The sequence below is a fragment of the Ambystoma mexicanum genome, chromosome 3q, assembly GCF_040938575.1.
Source record: "Ambystoma mexicanum isolate Mex_15411 chromosome 3q, UKY_AmexF1_1, whole genome shotgun sequence".
In the NCBI taxonomy this organism is placed as follows: Eukaryota; Metazoa; Chordata; class Amphibia; order Caudata; family Ambystomatidae; genus Ambystoma; species Ambystoma mexicanum.
In genome coordinates, this window is record NC_090926.1 from 449,658,904 (window position 1) to 449,684,263 (window position 25,360).

A 25,360-nucleotide genomic window follows, 5' to 3' on the forward strand; every position below is an offset into this window, starting at 1 on the left:
CGAAAAAATGTCGAAAAACAAAAATGTCGAATTCCGTTTTTTTAAATTATATATTTATTTTGGGGTCCGGGAGTAAAAACAAATGGGTAAAACAAAAAAAAAAAATTAAAAAAGAGGGGTTGGGGGGGGAACCCCCCCCCATTTCGAATAAAAAACGTATAAGAAAATGTAAAAAAAAAAAAATTCGACATTATTTTTTCGAAAAAATGACTTTCAACATTTTTGCATTCGAAAAAATGACTATAAACCTAGGTAGTAGAACAAGTTTGCACTTGTCTCTTAGATCTTCGATTTGTGTTTTGAGGTCGATAAGGGCAGTTTCAGTTCTGTGACATGGTCGAAATCCAGATTGCCTTAGACCCAAGAGTTTATTAGATTCAATATAGTCTTGAATCTGTAAGTATGCTGCTCGGTCAAGGATTTTGAGTAGGAACGGCACTGTGGTGATGGGCATGTAATTTCTGAGTATATCGGCATCCAGGGTTGGTTTTTTTAGGAGCGGGATAACCCAGGCATCCTTCAAATTGTCTGGTACAGTCCCTTTGCTGAATTAAGAATTGATAAGATGTGATGAAGGGAGCTAGCTCGTGGGTCGCTTCCTTGATGATGGCCGCTGGACAGAGGTCCCCTTGGCAGTTAGAAGGTTTGAGGCTCTTGATAATATTTTCTACTTCCGGGATGGATAAGGGTGAGAAACTGAACGGAGTCAATGAGTCTGGGATAGAGTTGTCAATGGTGGGGAGAGAGTTAGGTTGCAAGTTAGATTGTAGGCTAGTCTGTCATTAATTTTGACTTAGAGAGTGGCTATCTTACCAAGGAGTGTGTTTTGTATATTGGAGCACCAGGTGCTGTCTTTGATGGAGGTGTCAGGTGCGGTGACAGGGGTTTCCAATTCTTTCAGGATTTTGAAGAGTTCTTTGGTATTGGATTTAGCTTGCTCAATTCGTTTATTGTAAGTGACTTTTTTTGCCTGGAATATAGCTTCCTTATAGTTTAAAGTAGCTACAGTGATACAAGATTTATTAGCTTCTGTAGGGTTACTCTTCCAGTGTGATTCCGCGATTCGTTTTTCTTTGCAAAGAATTCTTAGTTGGGGTGTAAACCAGGAGTTGAGGTGAGCTCTTGGTTTGGGTTTTCTCAGTTTGGATGGGGCAATGAGGTCAAGGGCTTTGAGCATAGTATGGTTGAAGGTGTCAACCAAGACAGTAGGGTCTGTGCATAATAGTGCATGTTCATTCAGGACTGGAAGGATGAGTGGTAGGAATTTGTCGCAGGTTATATCGCGCTTATTCCGTGTGGGGATGGCAGATGCAATGTCTGAAGAGGGGCTGGTGATTTTAGCAGGGATGTTAAAGGTGATGAAGTGGTGGTCAGTCCAGATACAAGGTTGGTTAGCTGCGATACTGAGTCCAAAGTTAAGGTCAGCTATCCAGTCAAGGGTTCTGCCTTTGGAATGTGTAGAGGTGTTGATGTGCTGGGTAAAGCCTGCGTTAGTAAGCAAGTTGTCAATCGACAGGGCAGCCGTGTCATTGGGGTCAGTGAGTCCCAGGATAAAGTCACCTAATACAATAATTTGGGAATTAGTTTTAGTGTTGTCTGTCAGGATGCTTGACAGGTCTTCAGCGAAGGTGGATAATGGCCCTGGGGGCCTGTAGAGTAGGTGGAGTGAGATGGTGCGGTTGGGAGTGAGGGAGAATTTGGCTGTTAGAGCTTCCATAGATGAGATTTGATGAACAGTTGAGAGGCGGAAGTTGAGGGAGTTTTTGTGGATTAAGGCAATGCCCACACCTTTAGATTGGCTAGTGGAGCGATCATGTCTGATAATATTGTAGCTTGGTGGAATGGCTAACGAGAGTAGAGGTCCAGAGGCTGCGTGAAGCCAAGTTTCCGTGACGGCCAAAAAGTCCAGTCAGGTTAAACTGAGGCTCCTGGGCTGTGGCTAGCAGAATGTGGGTTTTTGTTTCTGGAGTGGTTGGTTTTCTGATAGCAATAGCTGGTTAAATAGCTCAGTGGGTTGAGGGCTCTCTGCTGCAAATTGTTCTGGGGAGGGTAAGAGCTTGAAGGAAAATGGGACCCCTGCGCTGATCTGCTAAATAGGTAACTAGAGTGTTCTTCTTCCTGCAGCCGTTTCTAGGGTTCCAGCGGGACAGAGCTCCTGAAGTCCTGATGGTCTTGAGATATGAAAGGAAGGGGTTGGAACCCTGGCTTTAGTGTTGCTGGGTATGACTGTTGTCAAGAAGAAGATACTGCTGGACACAAGTGGTTTTTCATGCAGTTAGTTTTAATGGGATAAGTGGGCAATGGGCTTCCCAGGTCTTGCAAACGATTCTTGGCACATTTGCATGTTTAAGAGAAAGCCAACACGTGCTTCGACCAAGGGTCTTTGTCAAGGTGTGGAAGTGCAGGACTGGGAGGTCCTGAATGGGGTAGCTGAATAGCTTCTATTAATGCCTGGTGGGGCTGCAGCGAGGTGTGCGGCTCATAGCGATAGTGTGCAATGTATGTGTGATCTGCAGGTTGCAGGTGCGACTCCCGGCAAGGTCAACTCAGCCTTTCATCCTGCTGAGGTTGATAAATGAGTACCAACACACGTTGGGTTCTATTATATGTATATTTGTTCTATATGAAGCGCTTAAGCTTAAGTGCTATATAATAACACATAGTTATCGTTTGGCCTTGGACGTCTGCTTGCATTCACAGTAGTCTCGTAATAAGGGTTTATATGCACTGATATTAACGATTCATATGGTGATCCATTCTTGTATGAAATGTATCAGTTTACAGTGATATTGTAACCATATTTTCGTAGTGTACTTAGAAACAATGATATTTGATGCCACTTCCTGTTTTGTCAAGGGGTGAAAGGTCATGTTCCATCGCTTCCTGTAATCTCACTTTAGGCGTGGGGTCAAATGACATTGCTTCCTGTGATGTCATCGGTCATGTGATGTCACTTCCGCACCCCCCCCCACCGGCATTTTGGTGAAATGATGTCCCTGTATACACCTGAGATTCATGGCTTGGAATAGCATAGCTTGAACCATCAACAAAATCAGACGGATAACATAATTGCCTTCGGTCTACCTATGCTTTAACTTTTTCACAGCATCGGATATTGTCACCAGGTTGCAGTGTTTCTTTACATTGAAAAGGAAGGAGGTCTAGAACTAAAAGTACATACATTAATCGAAAATTTGAATATTTTATTCTGTTAGTAGTTTAAGAGAATTTTCATAGATCGAGGACGATTTATACAATTAATGCTCGTGTGTATGTTAACCGGGGTATGAAAGCATAGTGCAGGGTCCACCTGCACATTTTCAAAAAACTGCTCTTGTAGTCTCCCAGGAGATTACCACATATAGGAAATCGTGCTGAAGAGAACATTTGAGATAATGCATATCTCGACTACATTTAAAATGCTACTACATGAACCCCCTAAATTATTTACTGTGTATTAGCAGGTCAAACGTACTTCTCAAGTACTTAATTGTATATTGTCCCTCTCTCTTGCTTCACTGTCTTTTTCACATTGTCCTTTCCAGAGGATCACGGTCTGATCTCGCGAGCCGTACCCCACTACGCCCTATTACAGACAAGAATTGAGGCCTTGACGCTACTAGGGTGGTGATTCTGCTCAGTACAAAATCACAGTAACAAAAGAACACATTTGCGAAAGGGGATTCTGCACCAAATGACATTTTCCTGGACTGATGGTCCACTATTGAATTTAATATTACCAACTTTGTCAGTGTAACATGGATCAGCTTCAGATATAATCCCAAAAGTGATTGGGGTGCTCACTTTAAGAAATTGAAGAATTGTGGTTTTGTTTTATTATGGTGTAATTGTGGATTTTAACAGAACATTTGGTAATTTTTAGTCAAATCTATGCCCCTCAAGCGACTGTTCAAAAGAAGTATTGAGATTCCACCCTATAGAATTCCTTAACACATTGTTGGACAAGGGTGCATTCTTATAGCAAACTTTGGCCAGTATGGTGGTGGTCAACATAAAATATGGGTAACACGAGTGCTTTCCGTGGAGTCACTTTGCTGAAAATGTTGGGGGGACATGATATCTAAATGAAAGGGGGCTCTGGCATATGAGTCAGAATAAATTGTGTGCTACAAAAGTTGGGTGTGGACAAACTGTGCCCCCCCTAAAATGACACCCATGAGTACTTTTGCCTACTAAAGGCTGCAGTGCCCGAGCTAACCTTTCCATTTCCACATAGCCGTGGACTGCTGAACAACACTGTCCCAGAAGGCCCATATGCCACATGGTGGAACACTCTTCTTAGTTGAAGACTCGTCATCTTGCAGGTCAGGGTCTACAGGTTACCTCACAATATGTTGTGAGGTCTCTTCACACAGGGTTCGGGCAGTAGAGTGGATTGCACATTTTACCCTATTTGCCACAACATTGCTACTGAACATGTTTAACTTGGACCGAGGATCAATTCCTGTCACCACAGACTAGATAGTCATATCGTCAATGTCTTTAAACTTTGCTTCTACTGCCTTCAATAGATCTATTTTTACAGGCTTGACACCAGTGTCCCTAATCTCACCAGTGCCCAGGTAGGACTTTAAGGCATTAACAGCAGGAACGTCCAGGGAGATGCTTGATGCATAAGAACAAATCTCCTTTCTTAGCTCTGCAAAAGGTGCTAACAAAGATAGAACATTTTCTGCTAAAGGCTACTGACAGGCAGAAAGATTAGGCACTTTGAGGGTCCTTATAAGTCTGGTGGTATCTCAACACTAAATGGAATTAGTGTTACCGCACTCGGTCTGCTGAAATTACCAGAAGATTACAAGTGCCAGCAAGGGTAGGTTAATCCCCACTTCGTGGAGTCCCATACGACTGCATGGGGGGATTACCGGTATTACCGGCACCGGTAATACCGGCTGTTGTTTTTCAGTGAAGTGCGGAGCTGGATGTAAATCAGGCTCCCCATCGGTAATCTTGCATTTTGCCGGTCTGGAAACATGCCGGTAAACATTATTACCGGCATGTTAATTCCAGGCCGGCAAACCTGTAACAACCCCCCCTTGTCATCCTTCGTACAGTACAAACTCACTGGCCGCCTCTGCCCCACCAATTGCTCCAGCATCAAAAACAAGGAGTTGCACCATGTTAACACATCTTGGATTAACTGCAGTTCAGGAAACCCAAGATCTTTTCGCATTGAGTGTAAGCGAAACATGATGAAACTCGAATGTTTGAAATGGCCAACAAGTTTTCTTCCATGCAATATCGGACACAGATCTTTGCGCAAAAAGGCCATCATGGATGCTACACTGTGAGGTATGTGCAAAACCATCCCACACTAACACAATCTGCATCTCTGAAAGTGTACACATGTTTGTTACATTGTCTCAAACAATCACCTGCACTTCAGAATGGCAAATTTACCATCTTTGAAGCATTTCCTGCAATGCCAAGCCTTTTTTAGCACTGGTATGGCTTCCTTCAAAAGCCTCACATTGCCATAAAACTCCATGGGCCTCATTACAAGAATGGAGGTAGCCATGCTGCTATTTGCGGCATGGGTACCCCCATTCTGGGTACCTGGTCCTGGTTCCCTGAATGGGGAAATACCAGACCATTTCGACCTTGGAGGGCCCAGTATTTCCCCATTCAGGGAACCCGGACCATCCCCATTCCCATTTGAGCCCCCATAGGGCTCAGTGGGAATGGGTAGCATGCTAACAGGCACGGTAATGACAGGCCCGTTGTTAGCATGCTGGGCTGCTCGCGGGACCCGCTAAGAACGCCTATTAAAACCAGGCATCCTTGGCGGGTCCCGCGAGCAGACCTCGTAATGGGGCGGTAAGGGGTTAATGGCTCCGGCACCTTTACTGGCGCCGTTAACCCCTTACCGCCCACCTCATAATGAGGTCCCATGAATTTTCAAGTTCCTAGCTAGCCAATGTCCTGTTAAACTCATAAAAGATTTGACTGTATTATCAGAGGTCCAAAGGTCTACAGTGCTATTTTCTCAGCACTCTGAACGTCGGCTGCAATCTTATGGCACACTTTTTTCGTACTTGTCAGGGATGATGCAAGTTAACAAATATTTACGTGAGGGTACTTTGTACCATGGCTCCAGCTTATTTAGCAAATGCACAAAACCTACATCCTCAACAAGAGGAAATGGTTACAAGTCTAATGCGATCATTTCACCAATACTGTGATGCATGGCAGAAGGGTTTTCCTGAGGCCAGACTTCCTTTTGGTCCATGCAATTTTTAATGGACAGCTCAGACAATACCTTCTTGCACTTTTCAGGAGTCACATTGCTGTTGCTTCTCCATACAACAACCACTTTTTTCTTTCATATAGTGCAAAGTCATTGGGATGCTTTGCACGCAGAAAATTTGTCAGTACAGACGTGCTGCACTGTTTAGAGTTGGAAGAACCACGAGACAAAACTGCTCAGCATACAGCACACACCGCCTTGGAGTTGGCATCCAGTTTAACGGCAAAGTAATCCCAAACAAGGCTCTTTTTTCCTTGATTCTACTCATGCTGACAATGAGAAGCTCTGCTGCTTTGGGCCAGGGATAGGGTTTCTTCTGGGCACGTCTCCTGCCTTTTGCTTGAGGGGCTTTACGGAACTCAGACACAAAAAATATCAACCAAAAGCGTATGTTTTGGCAGGACTGTACCAAATGTTGTCTTTGAAACAGTATTTGGTTTTACTTCAAAGTATTGTTAAAAAGGCCTCTTTAAAAAAGGAATGTCAAAATATTTAGAAAAGGGAACATGAGTATTGAATGCAAAATGCATACACAGGCTGCGACAAGGGAAAACCAATCCCCTCTCATTTTTCAGGCATACACTCCAAGTGGTGCCCTCCCATCACAAGCTCCCCCTGAAAAATACATTCTTGCCCCTCACCCCGGTAACCTCCATAGCACTCACCAGGGTCGTAGGCAGTGATTGGCATAAAGTTGGAATGGCAAGCCGGTCTGAGAGATGCGCTTTCTTGGTTAGCGCCATGTCTTTTCAAAGTAGTTGCAAGACTAAAAGTAAAGGATCATGTGTGAGGGGGTGACAGCAGGGTACACAAATGTTTGGCATGAATAAAACACATCTACTTTTCTGACCAATGCCCCCAGCAGCACAGCACTCTTCTGCGTGTCCTCCAGCACAGCAGGTCAACAAATACCTCTCAGAGGGTTCCACAGCAAAGATGTAACCCGTCCTCCAGCAACGGATAAGCCTCACGCTGCGAGATCTGACATTCTGATTGCAGATTCTCCCCAGCCAGGTAAGTATGAGTTGGGAGCATAAGGGCAGGTGCTGGGCCGGTCTGGAAGCACTGCTAAAGGCTATGGGCTTCCATAATGGCTGGAGCCCGTGCCTGAAAGCATACCATTTCCCCTTCATTTAGGTGTGCTTCCTGAACAGGCCCAGCACCTGGCCTTATGCTCTCAAGCCAGACCACCTTCCCATCAAATGCCATATATCTGAAACGTGATGCTGTATTATGAGATGCGACTGCTTCTAAGCATTGTGATAAAAAGTGTTAAGTTGCCCAATTCATCAATCCCAGAGAATGATGGGCTGGATCCGCCCAGTCAGAATTAGAAACAATCACCTGCAAGCAGAACGCAGATGTCTTGGCTGAATTGTTGACTTGCTGTGCTATTTTTCTAGCGGCTTTATAGTACACATAGTAAATTAATATTTAATTCATTGCATGCTAGGTTTTAATTGCCTTCCCTAAACAATGGGCCTCATTACAACCCTGGCGTTAAGGGGTTAACGGCGCCGTAAAAGGCTGCAGCGCCGGTAAACCCTTAACACCCGATTCACACTTTAACGCCTGCTTTTTGCAGGCGTTAAAGTCCAACCCGCTAAGGGACCTTGGTGCTAATTACGGCACCGTAATTTACGGTGCCGTAATTAGCGCCTTCCCCATTCCCATTGAGCCCTATGGGCCAAAAATGGGAATGGGGAAGGGGCCATGGTGAATGGGGATTTACCGCCCCGCCAACCTTGGAATGGGGCGGTAAATCCGCCATCCACCATGGCGGAATCCGGCATGGACCATGGTGCTAATAGCACCATGGCCCAACGCCAGGGTTGTAATGAGGCCCAATGACTTAAATAATGTAAGACCGACGGAATGCTGAACACTCTAGCGGCTTCACTGTGTGTTGGAGGGGTGTGGAGGGAACAAAACTTGATTTGTGAGACCGCTGGAGAGCAAAGTCCCCCCACAGCCTGGTGTGGATTGATGAGGGGCGCTCCCATTCAGTGCAGTGGTCTCCATTAAAATAATGCAGTAATGGGGCCGCCGGCTATGCACTGGTGCCCCCAGATCAGAGGAACGGTTAGGCCGCTGGGGTGATAAACACTCCAGCGGCCAGCGGCCTCACTGTGTGTTGGAAAGTGTTGGGTGACCAAAGGTTGATTTGTGAGGCCAAAGGGGAGCAAATCCCCTCCCCCCCCTTGCGGCCTCATGTGTATTGATGGGGGCCTCTCCCAGTCAGGTTAGTGGCACCTGTCAAAAGAATGCAGCAATGGGGCCAGTGGCTTTGCACCGGTGGCCCCAGATTAGAGGAAAGGTGAAGCTGCCAGGGTGTTGTACACTCCAGCTGCCTCACCATGTGCTGTAGAGGGCTGGAGGGAGAGGGGAGGGGTGGCGAGTCGCGACTTACTTCCTGATTCATCATTGGCATAATAAGTGAGGGAAGGTAACTAGTTCCCTTCCCTCACTTCCTATTTCAAGCAGGCTCAGGCTGCAGCAGCAAATAAGCAAACATCTTATTTGGCTTCTGCAGCCTACAACTTCTGCTCAGGTGTGCCACTTTCTGTGATTGGCTGTGTTCTCCCAAATAGGGAGAAGACAGGTAATCATAGAAAGTGGACTTTGTGTCACTATTGCAGAAAGCATTTGGCCGAAGCCGAATAGCTGTTCTTCAGCCAAAATGTGTCCGAACAGTGACTCGGAGCTGATTCTCGGTATACCCCTAATACATGCGCCTCTTAAGTTATGTTATATAGTAGTGCAGATGTCTCAGTGTCCAGCTGCGTGTGCAGACCTTTCACTGTGGCCAGACCTGTTGTCAGAGTGAGAGATTCACTGTGAGCAGATATTAGGTTCCAGTGTCTGAGTCTCTAGCTACTGTATTTGTGAAAACAGGCATGCCATCGATTTATAATCGGCTCCATCATAAATGCCAGTGACCTTCTATATTAATGCTCTTTAGTTGCCCCTGCATAGTTTAAGAACCCTGTGGTGCTGCCTTTGAGTCTGCTGTTGCTATCACCTTTGCAAGCATGGTTAAGGGAGCAGAGAGGCCTCTGTGGGTGAAGCACGCTGTCATTCATTTTCTGTCCGCCCTGAGGATCCATCCAAGGGTGACTCATTATACCTATTCATTCCACACTACTCCCATCCTGTAGATCTAGAAGGTGGGTAAGAGAAATGCGAATTGTTAATGTTGTAACAGTTGCCATTTTATTACTGTGCACCTCCAATGCACTGTTGCCCTCATTGTGGACATGGGCACAGGGCTACAAAGATACCTGGTGCAGCCGGCCACCCCTGCACTTGTTGAGGGTGGTTGAACCTTCTCTCACTAGAGAAGCCTGGTGCAGGTCTGGTGAGCAGCCATTGTGAGAGTCCTCCTTCCACTTGTCTGAAAGCTGCCATAGCGATAGTCGCCGGGCCTTATTATAACAATACTTGTATCCTGTTTTATTTGAATCAGTGCTTACAAAATCAAAAATATGCATCTCAAAATGTGTTTTATTTTGTTATCTCTCTTTCTCTTCCTTTCTCTCTCTCTTTCTCTCACTCACGTCACCTTTTCTCTTCTCTGTAATGCTCCTTTTAATTCCATGTATGTTCTCTTGTACATGTTCTTTCATCGTCATGTTTCCATGTTGTATTTTCACCACTCGTTCTGCACCGACCCCTTCCTTCAATCGTTTTAAGTGTTCTCTCTCACACCTCTGCCTTTTCTATGCTGTATCCTGCTCATCTCTCGTGGTTCTTTTCCTGTCCTTCATTGCCTTTCCTCTCTTTGTTCTGTCTACTGTTGGTGGGTTGTGGACACGTTTTTAGGTTTCCCGGGAGGAGAATCTTCAGCTTTTCCTGCAGGACACCACAGTCTTCTTACCAACACCAGCCCAGCAGTTCCAGCCTTCAGGAGCCGACAAGGTAATTTTGCAAACCGTGGGCACTGATTGGGATTTCATTCTCTCGTTTCTTGCTGAATTATACGGTTGCTGGAGACTCACCTACCTAAGTTTTCAGACAACAAAACCAAGAAAGGTTGAGTTCCACTAAGTAAATTGCGCTGCTAGACTCCAAATGTTTCAAAAAGCTGCCAATGAAATGACAGATTGTAATCCAACAAAAATACAAACACACAAATAAATGTTCAATGTGTCTTGTATTCAAATAATGTTCATCTGTGAAGCTCCAGTGTATATCCTGAAGCAAAGATCTGCGTCATGACATTGTATCGAGCAGCATCCGAGAGGATATGTGGACTCTGTAATTTGTTCAGGAGACGGCAGTTCATTACGAGACGCATCACTTTGCTTCAGGAAATACACTGGAGCTTCACAGTTATCCGACGCATTCTCATTTGGTTGTTTGGCTGAACAGCCTTCACTTTCAGGTTCTTTGGAGACGACATCCACTTTATTTTCAAAAATTCATTCAGCGTACAGCAGTACCAGTCGGACTTGAACTAGATGTTTTGCCTTAAGAAAGACCACAGAAGGTCGAAACACGTGTCGGCAAATCACTCTGGCTGATGAACATTATTTGAATACAAGACACATTGGACATTTATTTGCGTGTTTCTATTTTTGTTGGATTCCAATCTGTCATTTAATTGGCAGCTTTTTGACATTTGGAGTCTAGCAGTGCAATTTACGTAGTGGAACTCAACCTTTCTTGGTTTTGTTGTCTATTACTTATAGGTTGGAGGTGCCTACATAATTCCACTGCCCTGCAGCCGCTAGTGATTTTTATAGTGCCACTTTTCGAGTCCAATTGGCCCGAGGGCTACCACGTTCTGGTAAACCTCAACCGTACTGTTGTTTAGGTGTTTTTTACCTAAGTTTTCAGTATTGAAGTCTGCGAGCATTCTGCTTAGTTGATCCTTGGTTAGGGGCTATGTATATCTCACCACAATAACAAAGGGCACACTGTGGGCTACTTACTCACTGTTCATTGTAGAGTCTGTGGATCAGAGTGGTGCTGGGCACCATATCTGAGGAAGGTGGGGCTTAGTCCAGGTGCCATGATTAGTGACGGCACGCAAGGGCATAGTCCATCAAATTTCAGATTCCCGGTAGTGGGCAATCCTTTGAATGACCTCTGGCCCCAATGATGTTTGAAAATCAGACGGACAAGAGCTGTGAGTTTCCGTTAGATTATTTTTCAATGTTGTCCCTTTGCATGCTTTCTGGACAATGGAAGAAGTCCTATGACCCGGCAACAGCTCGGACAGAGAATCATTAGAACCTTAGATAAAACTATTCAGGCTACACTTATCTAGATGCACCAGCAGCAGGCCAGGCCGCCCAGCTCCACACTCCACATTGTTTCAGTTGCCAACTATCTCAAGCTGGTTTCTTTCAGGTGTGTCTCCTGGAGAACAGGACCAGCAGCCGAAATGAGGAGAGCGGTTTGGATAAAGAAGCTCGGAGGTGGGCAACTCGAGCTGCCAGAGACTATAAGATGAAGGCCCACGGGGAGCGGGTATGTGTTGCATGAACTTTGTGAGCAGAACATGTTGTGGAAAATCTGAGTTTGGGTAGGTGATGTCCAAAATATAGGAGTGGCTTATTATTTTGGCTATTTAGAGACTCTGGGGCACGCTGGCCCTACCCAGCGTGCCCCAGAGTCTCTTACCAAGTTCAAAGGGGAGGAGGTGATGAAACAAGTTAGAATGTTTTCAGAATAGGACAGAAAGCATAGACAAAGGACAGCAGGGTAGGTGGTCTGGCTGGTTTTGGTGTGGGAAAAGAAGTACGCTTTGAGGATCTGGTGGACGTTGATGATGGAAGTTGTGGTACAAATGTAGAGTGCGGGGCGTTCCAGGTTCTGGCTGTCCATTGTGTGAAAGAATGTTTTTTTTGTGCAGGGTATCTACCAGAGTGAAATGTGCAGGGAAGTTTGGACTGGATTGTCTGATGTTTTTGTGGGTGATGGGTTTACGTTTCTTTTGAAAGTAGGATAGGATACAATGTGGTTTTCAGGTGTACACGATGCAGAATTCTTTTAAAGCAATCATTATTGAGAGCCAGTAAAGCTGGGGTGATGCGTAACTGTTTTTGAAGGTATAGAGTGAGTCATGCCACTGATTTATGTATGGGTTGGAGGGGAGCAAGACTGTTGTTGTGGAGTCCAGTGTGGATAGCTGTCTGTAGTGAAACTTCGACATAACTAGTGCCTGGATTGTGCACAAAATTGTCAGAGAAGGATGTGTCTTATCTTGCATAGGAGATGTAGCAGTTGTAGGTTTCATGTGTTGGTGACGGCAGCTATGTGTTGTATGAAGGATAGGTGGGGGTTGATGGGGAAGCCTAGGGATTGGTGTGGAGAGGGATATGTGTGGGTTGCCTTCTTTGATCAGTGGGGTGAGTTACGGTTTGTGCCTGGGAGGCTGCAGGCGGGGGCAGGTATCCTGATTTGGACAGGTTGGGTTTTAGGAAGTGGGTGGCCATCCAGGTAGTCGTGGTGGAGAGACAGTGCCTGAAGGTGTGGAGCTCTGAGGGGTAGGCAATTTGGAAGTATATTTGTGTGTTGTCTGCATATTAGTGAAAGTGGCTGCTAAGAGTCTGTCTCAGGGATTCACTGTATAGATTGAACAAGAGTAGAGATGGGGAAGATCCTTTTGGTATTCTGTATTTGATTGGGTTAGGATTTGACCAATAGGGGCGCATGGAGATGAATTGTGTGCTGTGAGTGTGGAATGAAGTAAACCAGTCGTGTGCCTGAGAGTTTCATTCTGTGGGATAAGATGTTTGGAGAATGGTGTGGTAGATGGTGTTGTAAACCACAGAGAGGTCAAGGTGGGCTAGAAGGGATTGGTGTCCTTTCAATGATGGTCATCTATAATGTAAAGTGTTGCAGTCTCTGTGCTGTGCCTGGGACCGAAACCTGATAGGAAGACATTGAGGAGGTTGTGGTGGTGTGCTTTTGGAGTTTCATTTTGATAAAGCATTTCATGATTTGGGCGATGTATGGCAGGATTTCAGTAAGTATTTATCCAGGAGTATGCGGTCGGGGGATGGCTTCTTGAGGAGTGGTGAGATTCTTCTGTGCTCGAGTGCAGAGGGGATGGTGCCATGAGAGAGACAGGAGTTTATGTTGAACCAGTGGAAAAGCAGTTAGGTGCCGACTGAGCTGGGAATGTGTGCTCCAGGAAGTGTGCTTGTTTTGTTATGGCTGTGAGGGGGATGATAGTGTCTTGGTCAATGGGGTGGAATGTGTCCCATGTCTGTAGGGGGTGGCATTGGGAGGGGTGGGGGGTAGACTGTGAATGTCAGGGTGTGGATGTAGTCCATGAAGGAGTTGCATGATGTCGTGGATGGGGTGGGTGGCTTGTGGTGGATGGTGGTTTGAAAGGTTTCTTGATAATGTGATGGTAAAATGTTTCTGTGCATGGTTGTGGGATGACGGAAGCTCTTGTTTGGAGGGAGTGGGCAGCTGTGGCACTGTGTATGTCTATCAAATATTTGGAGCATCTGTCTTGAATGAGTTTTCTGGTGGAGAAGCATGAGTTCTTTTGCCAGGCTCTTTCTAGGTGCCTGGTTTCTTGTTTGATGTTGAGGATGAACATTTTGAACCATGGCTTGTGGTGATTGTTTCTGTGTTTTGAGGAAGGCAATTTGGTTCAGTATCTGTGGTGTTGTAATTGTTGAGGAGAAGGGTGGGTGTGAAGCAAAAGTGTGATGCATGAGTGATGCGACTGCCGTGTTTTTGATGCATTTGATTTTCCCGGCGGGGGGGGGGGGTGGGGTGGTGAGGATATGTGGCAGGTGGAGGTAGGGCTGGGAGATATATCGAGGTTTTGGAGCTACATCAATATATTTTCAAAATTGATATAGGATGAGAGAATATTGTTAACATCGAGATATATACAAATATACATTATTACATATACTAAAACATTGTATTTACATTTTTATATTTACACAGCTTTGTGTATTCTCAATTTATAAGAGGAACCCTTTATTAGCACTTTATTTTGTGTCTTATAAATAAAGCTGTCTGTGACATCTCACATGGAGTTGGCGGTTTACAACTGAGCATTTAACCCACATAAACAATATTGAGATGTATATCGTATTAAGCCATTCAGCCCAAAAATATTGAGATATGGCTCTTGGTCCATATCGCCCAGCCCTAGGCGAAGGGATGTTGAAAGGTAGAGTGAGTTTGAAGGGGATGGCAGAGTGGTCTATTCATGATACCAAGAATGGATTTTGTGCAGAAACTGATTTTTTTCAGGAAATCTGACGTTCAAGAGTGTTGCCAGCTATGTGTGTGGAGTAGGAGATGTGATCGGTTTAAACGTGGCACTTGCATTGTCAGACAAAGATTGCGGCACTTACTGTAATCTTAGGGTAGAAGAGTAATTGCGCTAATGCACATTTCCAAGTAAACCTCCTCTGCCTGAAACACACCTGGCTGAAGACTTTCTTTGCTGTTGAGTTCCAGAGAAGAACAGCCTCCAGTATGTGACGATGTGTTATGTGAGGTCCTAGTGAGAGGGTGGAGTGAGGATGCAGTTCAGTATGGCGTTGCTGGATGGGAACTACCTGGGTTGAAATCACCAAAATTGATGTTGGTGTAGGGGGAGCTGTTGTTGTTCATAAACAAGTCAGACCATTTAGTGTGGAAAGTTGAATTGTGTGTTGAGAATGGTAAATGAAGTGGGTGAATGGGGGTGTGATGGTGGGGAGTAACTGAGAGAGAGGGTTTCCAAAGATGTTTTTTTTTAGTGTTTGAGTCTCTGCAAATTAGGCCAATGCCACCACCTGTTGCAGTATTGGATGAGTTATTGTGGAGGAGCATGTCAGGGATGATGGGTGTGTGGTGGGATTTTATCCACGTCTTTGTGTTGTGAAAAGGAGTATGTCTGGGGTGTGTGTGGTGATGAGGTCATTTATTTCATGCAGCGTGGCAGGTGTGACGAATACAGGTGCTTATAACTGGTCGCAGGTTTGGATGATAGTCAATCAGGCATAGGGCGTTCAGATTTGGACAGAAGTGCTGCCCCGTACCATCCTCTCTGACCATTCTTGCCTCTGTCATGAGAATCCGCTTGAAGCCTACCTCCAAGTTCAACTCTTGGTGGAAGTGGAGGGCTTTGGGCGCATTCTCTGACAAATTGGCCTGCCACCTGCTCTAAAGGCAATACAGACTCTCTGTCCTTTCCAAGAAGAGGTTCCATATCCAAACCAGCCTCTCTGTGGCCTCTAGATACACGGTCAAACTCTTTAGAATCTGCAAGGAGCTGGCCAATCCCACTGCAGTCTCCATGTCTCCTGTTCCCTTCCAAGCTCTCCGTATGGCTCTGGCCTCTCATTTCACCAATAAAACTCAGAACATCCTGTCCTCGCTTTCCTCTTCCTCTCCCTCTCTCAGGCCCCCTTTGGACGCCTCTCCCCTTCCTTTTTCCTCCTTCACTCTGACAAGACCTGACGATGTCTCTAAACAAGTACGATCTATGAAAGTGTTGTCCAAACATTTGCTCCCCTGCTCCTCCAGAACCATCAAGGAACACATTGCCACCCTCGCTCCAGCCTCGGCTGATTTCTGAAATCACTATTTCGCCACTGGATCTTTCCCCCTCTCTCCTAAAGCACTTCCTTGTGCACCTCCTCCTTTAAAAAGCCTTCTGACGATCCTACATGTCAGGAAAGCTATTGCCCAATTTCTATCACTCCTATCCTGGGCAAACTGCTGGAAAAGCTGGCCATCTCAGAGCTTACCCTCCACACTGAATCTGTTGGCTGACTCCATGACCATCAGTCTGGTTTCAGAGCAGCCAGAGGCATGGAAACTGCTTTCCTGAACACCCGTGAAGATCTGCTCTCTAACCTCGACTCCAGCTCTCCCTCTGTGCTCATCCTCCTTTACCTTTCCTCTGCTTTCGACACGGTCAATCACGCCACCCTGATCAACAGACTCTGTGTGAACCTGGGTATCATTATCAGGCCCTGGCGTGGCTGACCTCCTTCCTCTTGGACCGTCCCTCCCAGATCCAACTTGGGTCATTTCTCTCCAGCACCTCTCTCTCCACATGTGGTCTCCTCCAAGGTTCTATCCTCTCCCCCATGTCTATCTGGCCCCTTTAGCCCATCTGATCTCCACCTTCTCTTCTAACTTTCAGTGTTATGCAGATGACACTCAGCTCTCCTTCAGGCTTCCCTCAGCCTCTGCTCATTCCTGACGGTCTATCAGTGGGAAAGAATTGGTGGGCCTCCAATGATATTTGCCTTAATGCCAGTAAGACGGAGATCCTTCTCATTGGGGACCCTGCTCCTGGTTTCCCGATCTCACTCTGGCCGCCCTTCTTGGGCCCTCTACCCTCGCCTTCCTGTAAACCAAAAAACCTTCGCATCATCTTCAACTCCACCCTCTCCTTCTCTCCTCACATCACAGACCTTGCCAAAAAGGCCCACTTCCAGCTGCACCTCCTGAGAGGTATTCTACCTTTTCTCACTATCCCCCAGCTCACTCTCTCCAGAGCCCCATTTCTATCCAGGCTGTACTACGGCAACAGCCTCTTTCTCAATCTGCCTACCTCTACACTTCGCCCCCTGCAACTAATCCAGAACAGGACTGCAAGACAAATCCTTGTCCTCAAGCCCAGGGACCGTATCTCTCCAGCCCTGAAATCTCTCTGATTCTGCAGAGAGTAGGGGGGTAGATCTCTCTCCTCTGCAGGTGCCTCCCTCTTGAATGGGCTCCCTGCCCCTCTCAGACTTGAGCTGGACCACCTGAAGTTCCAGAAGCAGCTCAAGACCCTCCTTTTCTTCTCTGTCTTGTCTCACTCGCTCCCTTGCTAACTTATCTGTCTGCTGCGCGGACTGGTTGCTTGGTTCCCTCAGAGTCTCACTGGGTACCAGGCTCCTTCCATGACCAGTCTTTCTTTGCACTGCCTCCTTGCCTACCTACTGTAATCCCTACAGCCCCCCTACCTCCTTGAACTTACCTAGAGCCGTGCTGCCCTGGCTGCACATACTCGGAGCTATGCTGTCCTGTTCGCACTTCCGTTTTTCCTCTCCCTTGCACTTCCACCTCTCCTTCCTTTTGCACTTCTATTGACGCACTTACATGATCCGAATGACACAAGGCCTAGTAGGATAGTTTGGCTTGTCCTCCCTATGTCTTCCCGCCCTTCTCTTGTGGCGCCTAGAAACCCTTGTGTACAAGCGCGTTATAATTGCCATATCATATCATATCCCAGGCCATGCGCTTGCAAAATTCCATGCAATAGAACTTTATATTTGCATGAACAGGGAGTGAAGGACTACTGACTAAAACAGCATCATATCCCCTCTGTTTTGGTAGATTTTGCAAAGGTTGGAAGCAAGAAGGCTCCAGGCTCCTGAAGAGGAGTTCTCCGGCATGGAGCAGAGGACGGAAGAAGTGCGAGAAAGCATCCGGAAAGCAGAGGTGGGTCTTCTTAAGCACCTTCTTTTCTTCCTCCCTGTCTTGAGTTACTTTTCAAGAGCAACTCTTCTAGCTGTAAAGGCTGCCTGAAGATCACTCTTCTGCACAAGGCTCTCGTGTCCCTTGATCGTAATCGCACACCACTCTGATCTCATGCATTCAGGGCATTTTGGTGGCATGGGCAAGCACAGCTCAGGGGCAGCAAGCAATGCCACAGGGTGAAGGGGCAGCATGGAGAATGAGCTCCTGCTTCCTCAGGAGAATACAAGTACGTGTATATGGCACTGTATGCATGCAATATAAATATAATCTTCCCAAAGTGAGTCATACTATTTTAAAATGTTCTGTAACACATGCAACCATTTGCAGAGCTGCATTTACTTAGTCAAGTTTGAGTAGGACAAGTTTAAATCTCAATACAAAACAAAGGGCAGGAGGATTCTTTCTGACTTCTTGCATAATTACTTACTTCCATTTTTTCTGCAATGGAAATAATTTGCTCCAAAACGTGTAATCATAAATATATGATTTCCAAAAAAGGAAATTACATTTTTAGTCCTGGAATGTTATGCTTTCCTCTAAATTTAAAATGTTCACTGAACAGCTGGTGGAATGGCCAGCGGTTCTGCCCACCCTACCAGAACGAAATGCACGACTTTCTGTTTCTTCGGCTACCATCTTGCCACCGGTTTTTAGCCAGTGAAAATGACCCGCAGCCCCATTTCTAGGACATCTCAGCCGGTCAGATGATCTGAAATAGCTGGGCTGTTGTGTGCAATCTGTGGACTGATTCGATGTTCAGGCAAGATTCCCAGCAGTGGTGGCATGGAAACCATTTTGCTCTTTTATTTCTCAAAGCTGGAGGCATTTGCCCACCACTACATGTCACTTTGGCCCCATGCATTAATAATATACTTTTACTGGGACAGTAACTGCACTTGGGAGCATCTTTCTTCTACTCTTTTCCACGGGGATATTATTCTTTTCATGGGACCATAATTGTACGTCTCAGCAAAACACAGGCTGTAATTGTAACTGGGTAGTGCCCGCACCTTCCAGCACAGCTGCACTTGAATGGACCATGCCGTGCTTTCTCCGGGAAGTTCGATTCTCTTTAATAGTTTTCAGCCACAGCTTGGAGGCCAGGGGTGTTGCCAAGTCTGGAAAAGATCCAGGGCTACTCTAATGTCTAGACTGTCCGGACTCGGGGCTAGCTAGCTTTTGGGTTGGAGCCCCTGAGCTGCTATTCGGGGCTACAACCAAAAAGACCTGGGCACTATAGCCCCCTCAGCCCCCCCCCCCTCCCCAACACGCCTCTGATGGAGGCCAGTGACTGAATGGCTTTGCACTCCAAAATCCCGTTTTTGTCCCCCAAGCAGCCATGAAGCGCACTGCTATGGTGCCCACGCATCACTTGTCATACACTCTTCCTCCCCAATGGCTAGCATGTGGTGGGCACTTCCCCATGTGTACAGGCCGTTCAGAAAACGACTGTATTTTCCAGAAGATTTTTCTCTCGTGTGGCTGTAATCGAAGGAAAAGTTGTGTGATTCTCTGAGTATGCCGAATAAACACCCAGACTGATTATCTTTGGGGTATCACAGATCTGAACTCTCCTTCCACATCTGTGCCTACTGTGGGCATTCCATTGCAATCACTCACACAGTGCTCCATTGGCAAACATTATTTAACAGAAGTACATAGGTTAAACTCCAGAAAAAGTGTATGCATTAGAAAGTGTCCGTATGTCACTAATATAATTGATTACTTTAAAAAAAAAAATTCACTACCAACCTAAAAGCCTCTTTCCAAAATGTGAAACATTATTGGCTTCCTTTAATTATAAAGATCATAGCTCTGGGTGTGTGCATGTTTTGTGTGCAGCAGAACTTTGGGTGGTGTTAGAAACGTGACAGTGTCTCACCCGCTAGTCCTCGGGGATCGGTCATCCAGGTGGCCAGGACGCGGCCATCGCTTTTGGATGTAGTTCCTTGGGGTGGACCAGTGTGGGAGGATCAACTGGGTGAGGGGTCCTTGGGGAGTAGAAGTGGACACCAGATGGTGAGACGCTGTTTCCCCATCCATGTAACACCTTTACCCCATCCTACCAAGTAAGATACTTAGGGACTCGACACCTAACCCCCTTTACCAACATGAACATGTTCTCACGGACAGCTCACTGTGAGAGAAAACAGACTAACACCCGAGCTGTATACCTGACATGTCCCAATACAATGGTCAGGCAGGGTCAGGCAATAACTGACCATTACACACAGATTTGGGTTGTTTGATTGAAGTCAATAGATTTACAGCGGAATTGACTATAGTTGATTTCGCTGCAAATCTATTTGACCTTCAGTCAACCAACCCAAATCCCTGTCCCGCCAGCAGCCCTTTACCAATCCCCCCTCTCCCCTACTTACCGTTTTTCATCAGCCACCGGCTGCAGGTGCTTCTGCTGTACCCCTGCGGCATCAGTTCCATCCCTCCACCACATGGTTCGGAGTTTACGCCGAAGGGACCCTTTTTATTTATTTTTTATTTTTTTGAGGGAGTCCCCCGCAACTCCAAACCCCCACTCCTCATTATCGGTATAATGGGTTTCAATTTGTTTTTAGTGGCCGAATTTGGCCAAATTGTCCATACAGACAATTTTTTTCTGTCAACTTGGGTGTTTCCTTACACACACCAGACTTCCATCACACTTCCCCACACAGATAAAAGGCGGAGCACGAAAGGACACTCTGAGCAAGGCAAAGCACATGAGGAGGCAGCGGTCCGAAGATGGCAGTTTATTTCAAGGCGAAGGACAGCAAAACCGAAGAGGATTGCAAGGAGGGAAGTGCCCTTGACCTTTTCAATGGAAGACCGTTACTTTCATGAACTTTCGAGAATAGGAAACATTAGACCAGGAATCGGGGCTGAAGAACGCTGCATTGTGTGTTTGAGGTACCTAGGGCTCTCCTGCATCGATAGTCAAGGTGGGGAGAATCGTTTGCCGCTGTGGTACTGTCCTTGGCTCCTTCAAAAAAGCAGCACCAGTGAAGTCAGCACAGCCAGTGAGTTGGGGAGACTGATACCAGACCGGTCTGTGTTGGACCCAAGGTTGCAAGCAGCAACAGTGTATAATGAAAACTGAAGAGAACCGTGTATGAAGCGTATGTGGCAATTGTTATGAACACAATTAATCAGCAGACCAGTGAATGAACTTTGAAGCCAAGATACAATACCATAGATAGTGATCCGGCACCACATGGGTGCTCATTCGAAAGTCTCTGTTAGGTATCCAGATGAAAGGTGGCAAATGTGAAGAGTGAAATCGAAGTGGTTCTGCAATGGGTCAAGCAAAAGTCCCATGCACATTTGAAAGTCTTCGAGAGTTGATGAAATCGTATAGGAAGTTGGTCCGAGCCCGGCAGAGGGAGATCAGCTTAAAGCTTATGGTTAAAGCAAGTTTGTGTAAAGTTATGAACATTGTGTTAAAAGGAATCTGAGCCCAACTGAGGGGGATCTGAGATCTGAGCCTTACTGAGGGGGACCCGGGGTGAACCTTGAGTCACCCGAGAAAGAATACCTAATGAGGAATTAGATGCATAAATGATGTACAAACATTATGGTGAAAGGATCTGAGCCCGGCTGAGTGGGATCCAAGGTGAATAGTGAATCACCTAAGAACATGAGTACTTGTAATAATCTGAAAAAAGAAAATAACATATTATCATTTGTTTGGTGCACCAGGCCCTCTGAATGAAGATACTTTGTAAGACAAACAGACTTGGGCATGGAAGGCCCTGATGCTAATGATTGAACTGTATCATTGTGCTATATAAGCCAGAGACTGTGCTAAGCTCGAGTGTACTGCCTGGTCCCGTGCTGAAAACATGGGGCATGGAGGCCAATGGCCTGGACTTCCTGTCATGTCATTTTGTGAACACTTCTTTCTTTATCATAACATTGTTTCCCACACTATTTGTATTTAGCGGTAAGGACTGACAATAGGTTCATAACTATAGGCCCTTTTATTTTGACAAGACACTAGGAGGACTGCGTTATTATTATTTGATGGTCGTAGCTTGCTCCCATCTGTAGATTTAGGATTGAATAGGCATTTCTCAAACCCTTTTTGAAGTTCAATAAACACCCTTGAACTGTGGTCACTTGTGTCTGTCTTACTTTTGATAGTACCATGGCTTCCTTACAGTGGGTATTAAGAACAGAGCTCTGAGTGAATCTGTGGATTATAACAAGCATAGGTCTGAATGGCTCTTAGATGGTATCATGAGCTGTGTGTGAGTTTTGGACATTCGTATCTGTGAGTGTCTGGGTGATGAACAGAACAGCTCTTAGTGAGCATGCATAATATTTGGATCAGTATCTGTTATCAGAGGCATAGCTCTTGGTGAGTTTGTGTGTGTTCATGATCAGGGCGGCTTTGAAACAATTTGTCTATTATTAAGTGCATGAATAGGGGCATTAAAACCCCTTTGGTTATTTTCAAGAGCACAGTTATTAGTGACTTTCTTTGAGAGCAGTGCTCTGTAGAGGTGTGGTGGCTTCGATAGCAGAGCTAACTATGGCCCTCATTACGAGTTTGTTGGTAAGTGGTAAAGGTGGCAGTAAATCAGTTACCCCCCTCTTTGACCACTCCACCGAATCACAGGACACTGAAAATCAGTACTAATTCCGCTGAACTACCCCCAGAAACACAAAAACAAATTCTGCCATATTTGTGAAAATACCGCCAAAATATTGTCCAAAAGTGGTGTAATTCTGCCAAACATGCAGTGCAGTTGCCTCTAGCTAAACGTTGGAGGTAAAATAATCCAGGTGATGGCAATCAAGCACAGGTGCGAATAATAGCCTCCAAAAGTGTATTTAAGGTGCACACCCTCTCCAAACATACAGCACAGCCACAACCAGCCGTGAATTCCAGCATCGACAAGCTGCTGCTGTTCATTGAGCTGCAGCAGCATGCAAAGTCACTACATGGAAGGATACAGGCAGCACAAAGATGGAGGACACCGGCCATATCGCGTGACCATCTGTCTCACTGGGCTCTGACTGCTGGACAATTGGTCTTGCTGTAACACTTGGACAGGAACACCATAGCAGACCTGCTGGCACTGATAGAGGCAGATCTCCTAACCACAACACACATCAGAACTGCAATCCCACCACTGCTGAAGTTAGTGTTCGCCCACCACTTCTGCACCACAGGCGCATTCCAGCACAGTGTGGGGATGCTGCATGGCATTTCACAGCCAACATTCTCAATAGTATTGATGCAGGGGTTGGATGCACTCCTGACGCATCCCCATTGACACATCTCGGTGCCCACTACCCAGGCACTGGAGCATACAGCAGAGGCATGATTCTATGCCATTGCGCATATCCCTAATGTCATTGCAGCAATTGTCACATATGGCATTGGTGCCCCTCCATGCAGCAGAGCCTGCATACAGAAATTCGTAAACTGTACCATTCCATGAATACCCAGATGGGCGCAGATACCACCCATTGCTGCACAGGAATAACAGGCTATACATTTAACTGCCACTGTAGTCATATGTATCACTCGAATTAAATGAGCACTGGATCCACTGACTACAGCACAAAGTGATTTATTGTACAATTGTGCACCTCATCCCCAGCACCATTATCTTCCCCACAACCTCATGATGGCCCTGAACATGGCCTCATGTGTGGCAGCAATATGCTCAGCCAACTCCCGTACCCAATGTTTCATTAGGGTGTTGCTGGCAGTAGCATCCATTGCATGTCAACACTAACCTTCCAGGGAGGTGGCCACCCACCTGAAGTCACCCAGCACCACATCTTGCATTGCCTAAAAATGTCCCAGTTGCACCTGGGCTATCTGCTGCATTGACTCCTGGTACTGCTCTTGGGTGAGCCCTTCCCAGGTGGCATTGAGGGTGTGTTCCTGCACTGGCCTGGGAGGCGGATGGGGATGTTTTCCCTCAATGCCAGATGCTTGGACTGCTTGCTCCTCATCATCCTGAGTTGGGGAATCTGTTTCCTTCGGACAGTGGCAATGGAGGTCATGGCGAGATGACAAGGGGGAGGGTGTGGAGTGCATGAGCGAGATGCTGGGCAGAGGCAATGAATCTGGAGACATCTGCCTCACAAGGGCAGTTGCAGAGTTTGAGGCAGATTCAGGTGCCACTGTGTCAGTGGGTGCAGTGACCTAGTCCCATGTCTACATGTTGTCGGCACTTAGGTGGGTGGGTTGGATGTCCTACAGCCTCCATAATGGACGACTGTGGCACGTGTGCCAGTGCCCCCGAGGGGGGGGGGCAGCAGCAGTGCCCTTGGACAGGGGTGTTCTGGGGTCTTCTGGGCACATCCCTTCCTGGGTGCAGCATGTCCTAGACCCTTTTTGCCACTTCTTGGGGCAGGTGTGCCGGATGTGCTGCTGCCTTCAATGGGGTCCTGGGGTGCCCTGGGTGTCTTGTGTGCCTGTTGGGAGACATCAAAAGTGCATTAATACCCTTGTTGGAATATTGTAGGATGTGCCCTCATGTAGTGTTCTATGAACTATGGGATCAATGGATGCTGCGGCCCATTGAGGGCCTTCTTCATGTGCCAGACAGCATGATGGTTTACTGGCTTGATGGTTGTCTGTGCATATGGACAGTCAGGAACATGTGCCTTGCTTGGACTGTGCTTCCCAGTTGTGCATGGTAATGTGGGACCATGTAGGACTGCTAGCTATGGCCGTGTGAGTGTGACATTGGGTGGGACACAATCTTCATAAGGACTTGCTACTACTGGTCTGTTGCACTTGTTGTCAGTTTGAATCACACATCTAGAGGTGTTGATTTAGTTCCATATGCTATGTGTGTGAGAGCTGTTTGGCTGATGTGTCTGTACATGGGTGCTTGACTTGCTGGCAAGGGGTGTTGGCGATGTCACATGTGATTGGGTGACTGTCCATGATACTTGCTGTTCCATGGTAGTTGTATGGGTCCTACATCATGTCTTCCTCCTTCTAGATCTTGAGTATTTTAGGGGCTTCACACCATCCATGCCTCCTGATGTACTGTCCCCAGGTGTCACATCGATTGCTTGTGCATTGTCTGGGTTAATCGCAGCTGGATGACTGGAAGCATGTGTATGTCGACATGCAATAGGTGTTGTCCAGTGGCCCATGATTCACTCATGTACTCACCGGGGTCTTTCTGGCTGGTGGCACTGACCTTTCCGTTCCCACATCCTCCAGATCCACGATGTGGAGGATGCTGCTCACTGTCTCCTCCTAGGATGCCAGCTGCAGCATGTCAACAGTTCTTCCACCAGTGGCTGCTGTCTCCCGACGGTGGTTTCAGAGGAGTGTGCGGGCTCTGGCTTTGAGGTGGTCCACCTCTTACACATGTCCTCACAGTCCCGTGGGACATATCCTACGGCCACCACCTTGTGCCAAATTTCAGCCCAGATATCGTTTTTTCGCTGGTGGGAGCTTTTGTGGTTGTGTGACCATTACAGCTCCTCTGCAAGCACACTGAGCTCCTGCTCTGTGAGTATTGCCTTGTGTGCTGCATTTCAGGTACCTTGCCCTTGCCTTGGCCTCCAGACATGATATCTATATGTTCTGGGGTTGGATGGAACTTCCTTTTTGGTAATTTGGATTTTGGATTGAGTTTTTAAAGATGGATACTGCTGAACTCC

The 25,360-nt window shown here is 46.4% G+C and overlaps 1 protein-coding gene across 1 annotated transcript in view; it reads left to right on the plus strand.

Moving 5' to 3' along the window:
• The window catches only part of FCHSD1 (FCH and double SH3 domains 1), a 582,795-nt gene that overhangs the window by 473,185 nt on the left and 84,250 nt on the right, over positions 1–25,360 (plus strand). The window contains exons 10-12 of the mRNA XM_069654127.1: positions 10,091–10,186; positions 11,624–11,743; positions 17,573–17,677. Coding sequence (XP_069510228.1) covers positions 10,091–10,186; positions 11,624–11,743; positions 17,573–17,677 — 321 coding nt within the window. The remainder of the gene's footprint in view (positions 1–10,090; positions 10,187–11,623; positions 11,744–17,572; positions 17,678–25,360) is intronic.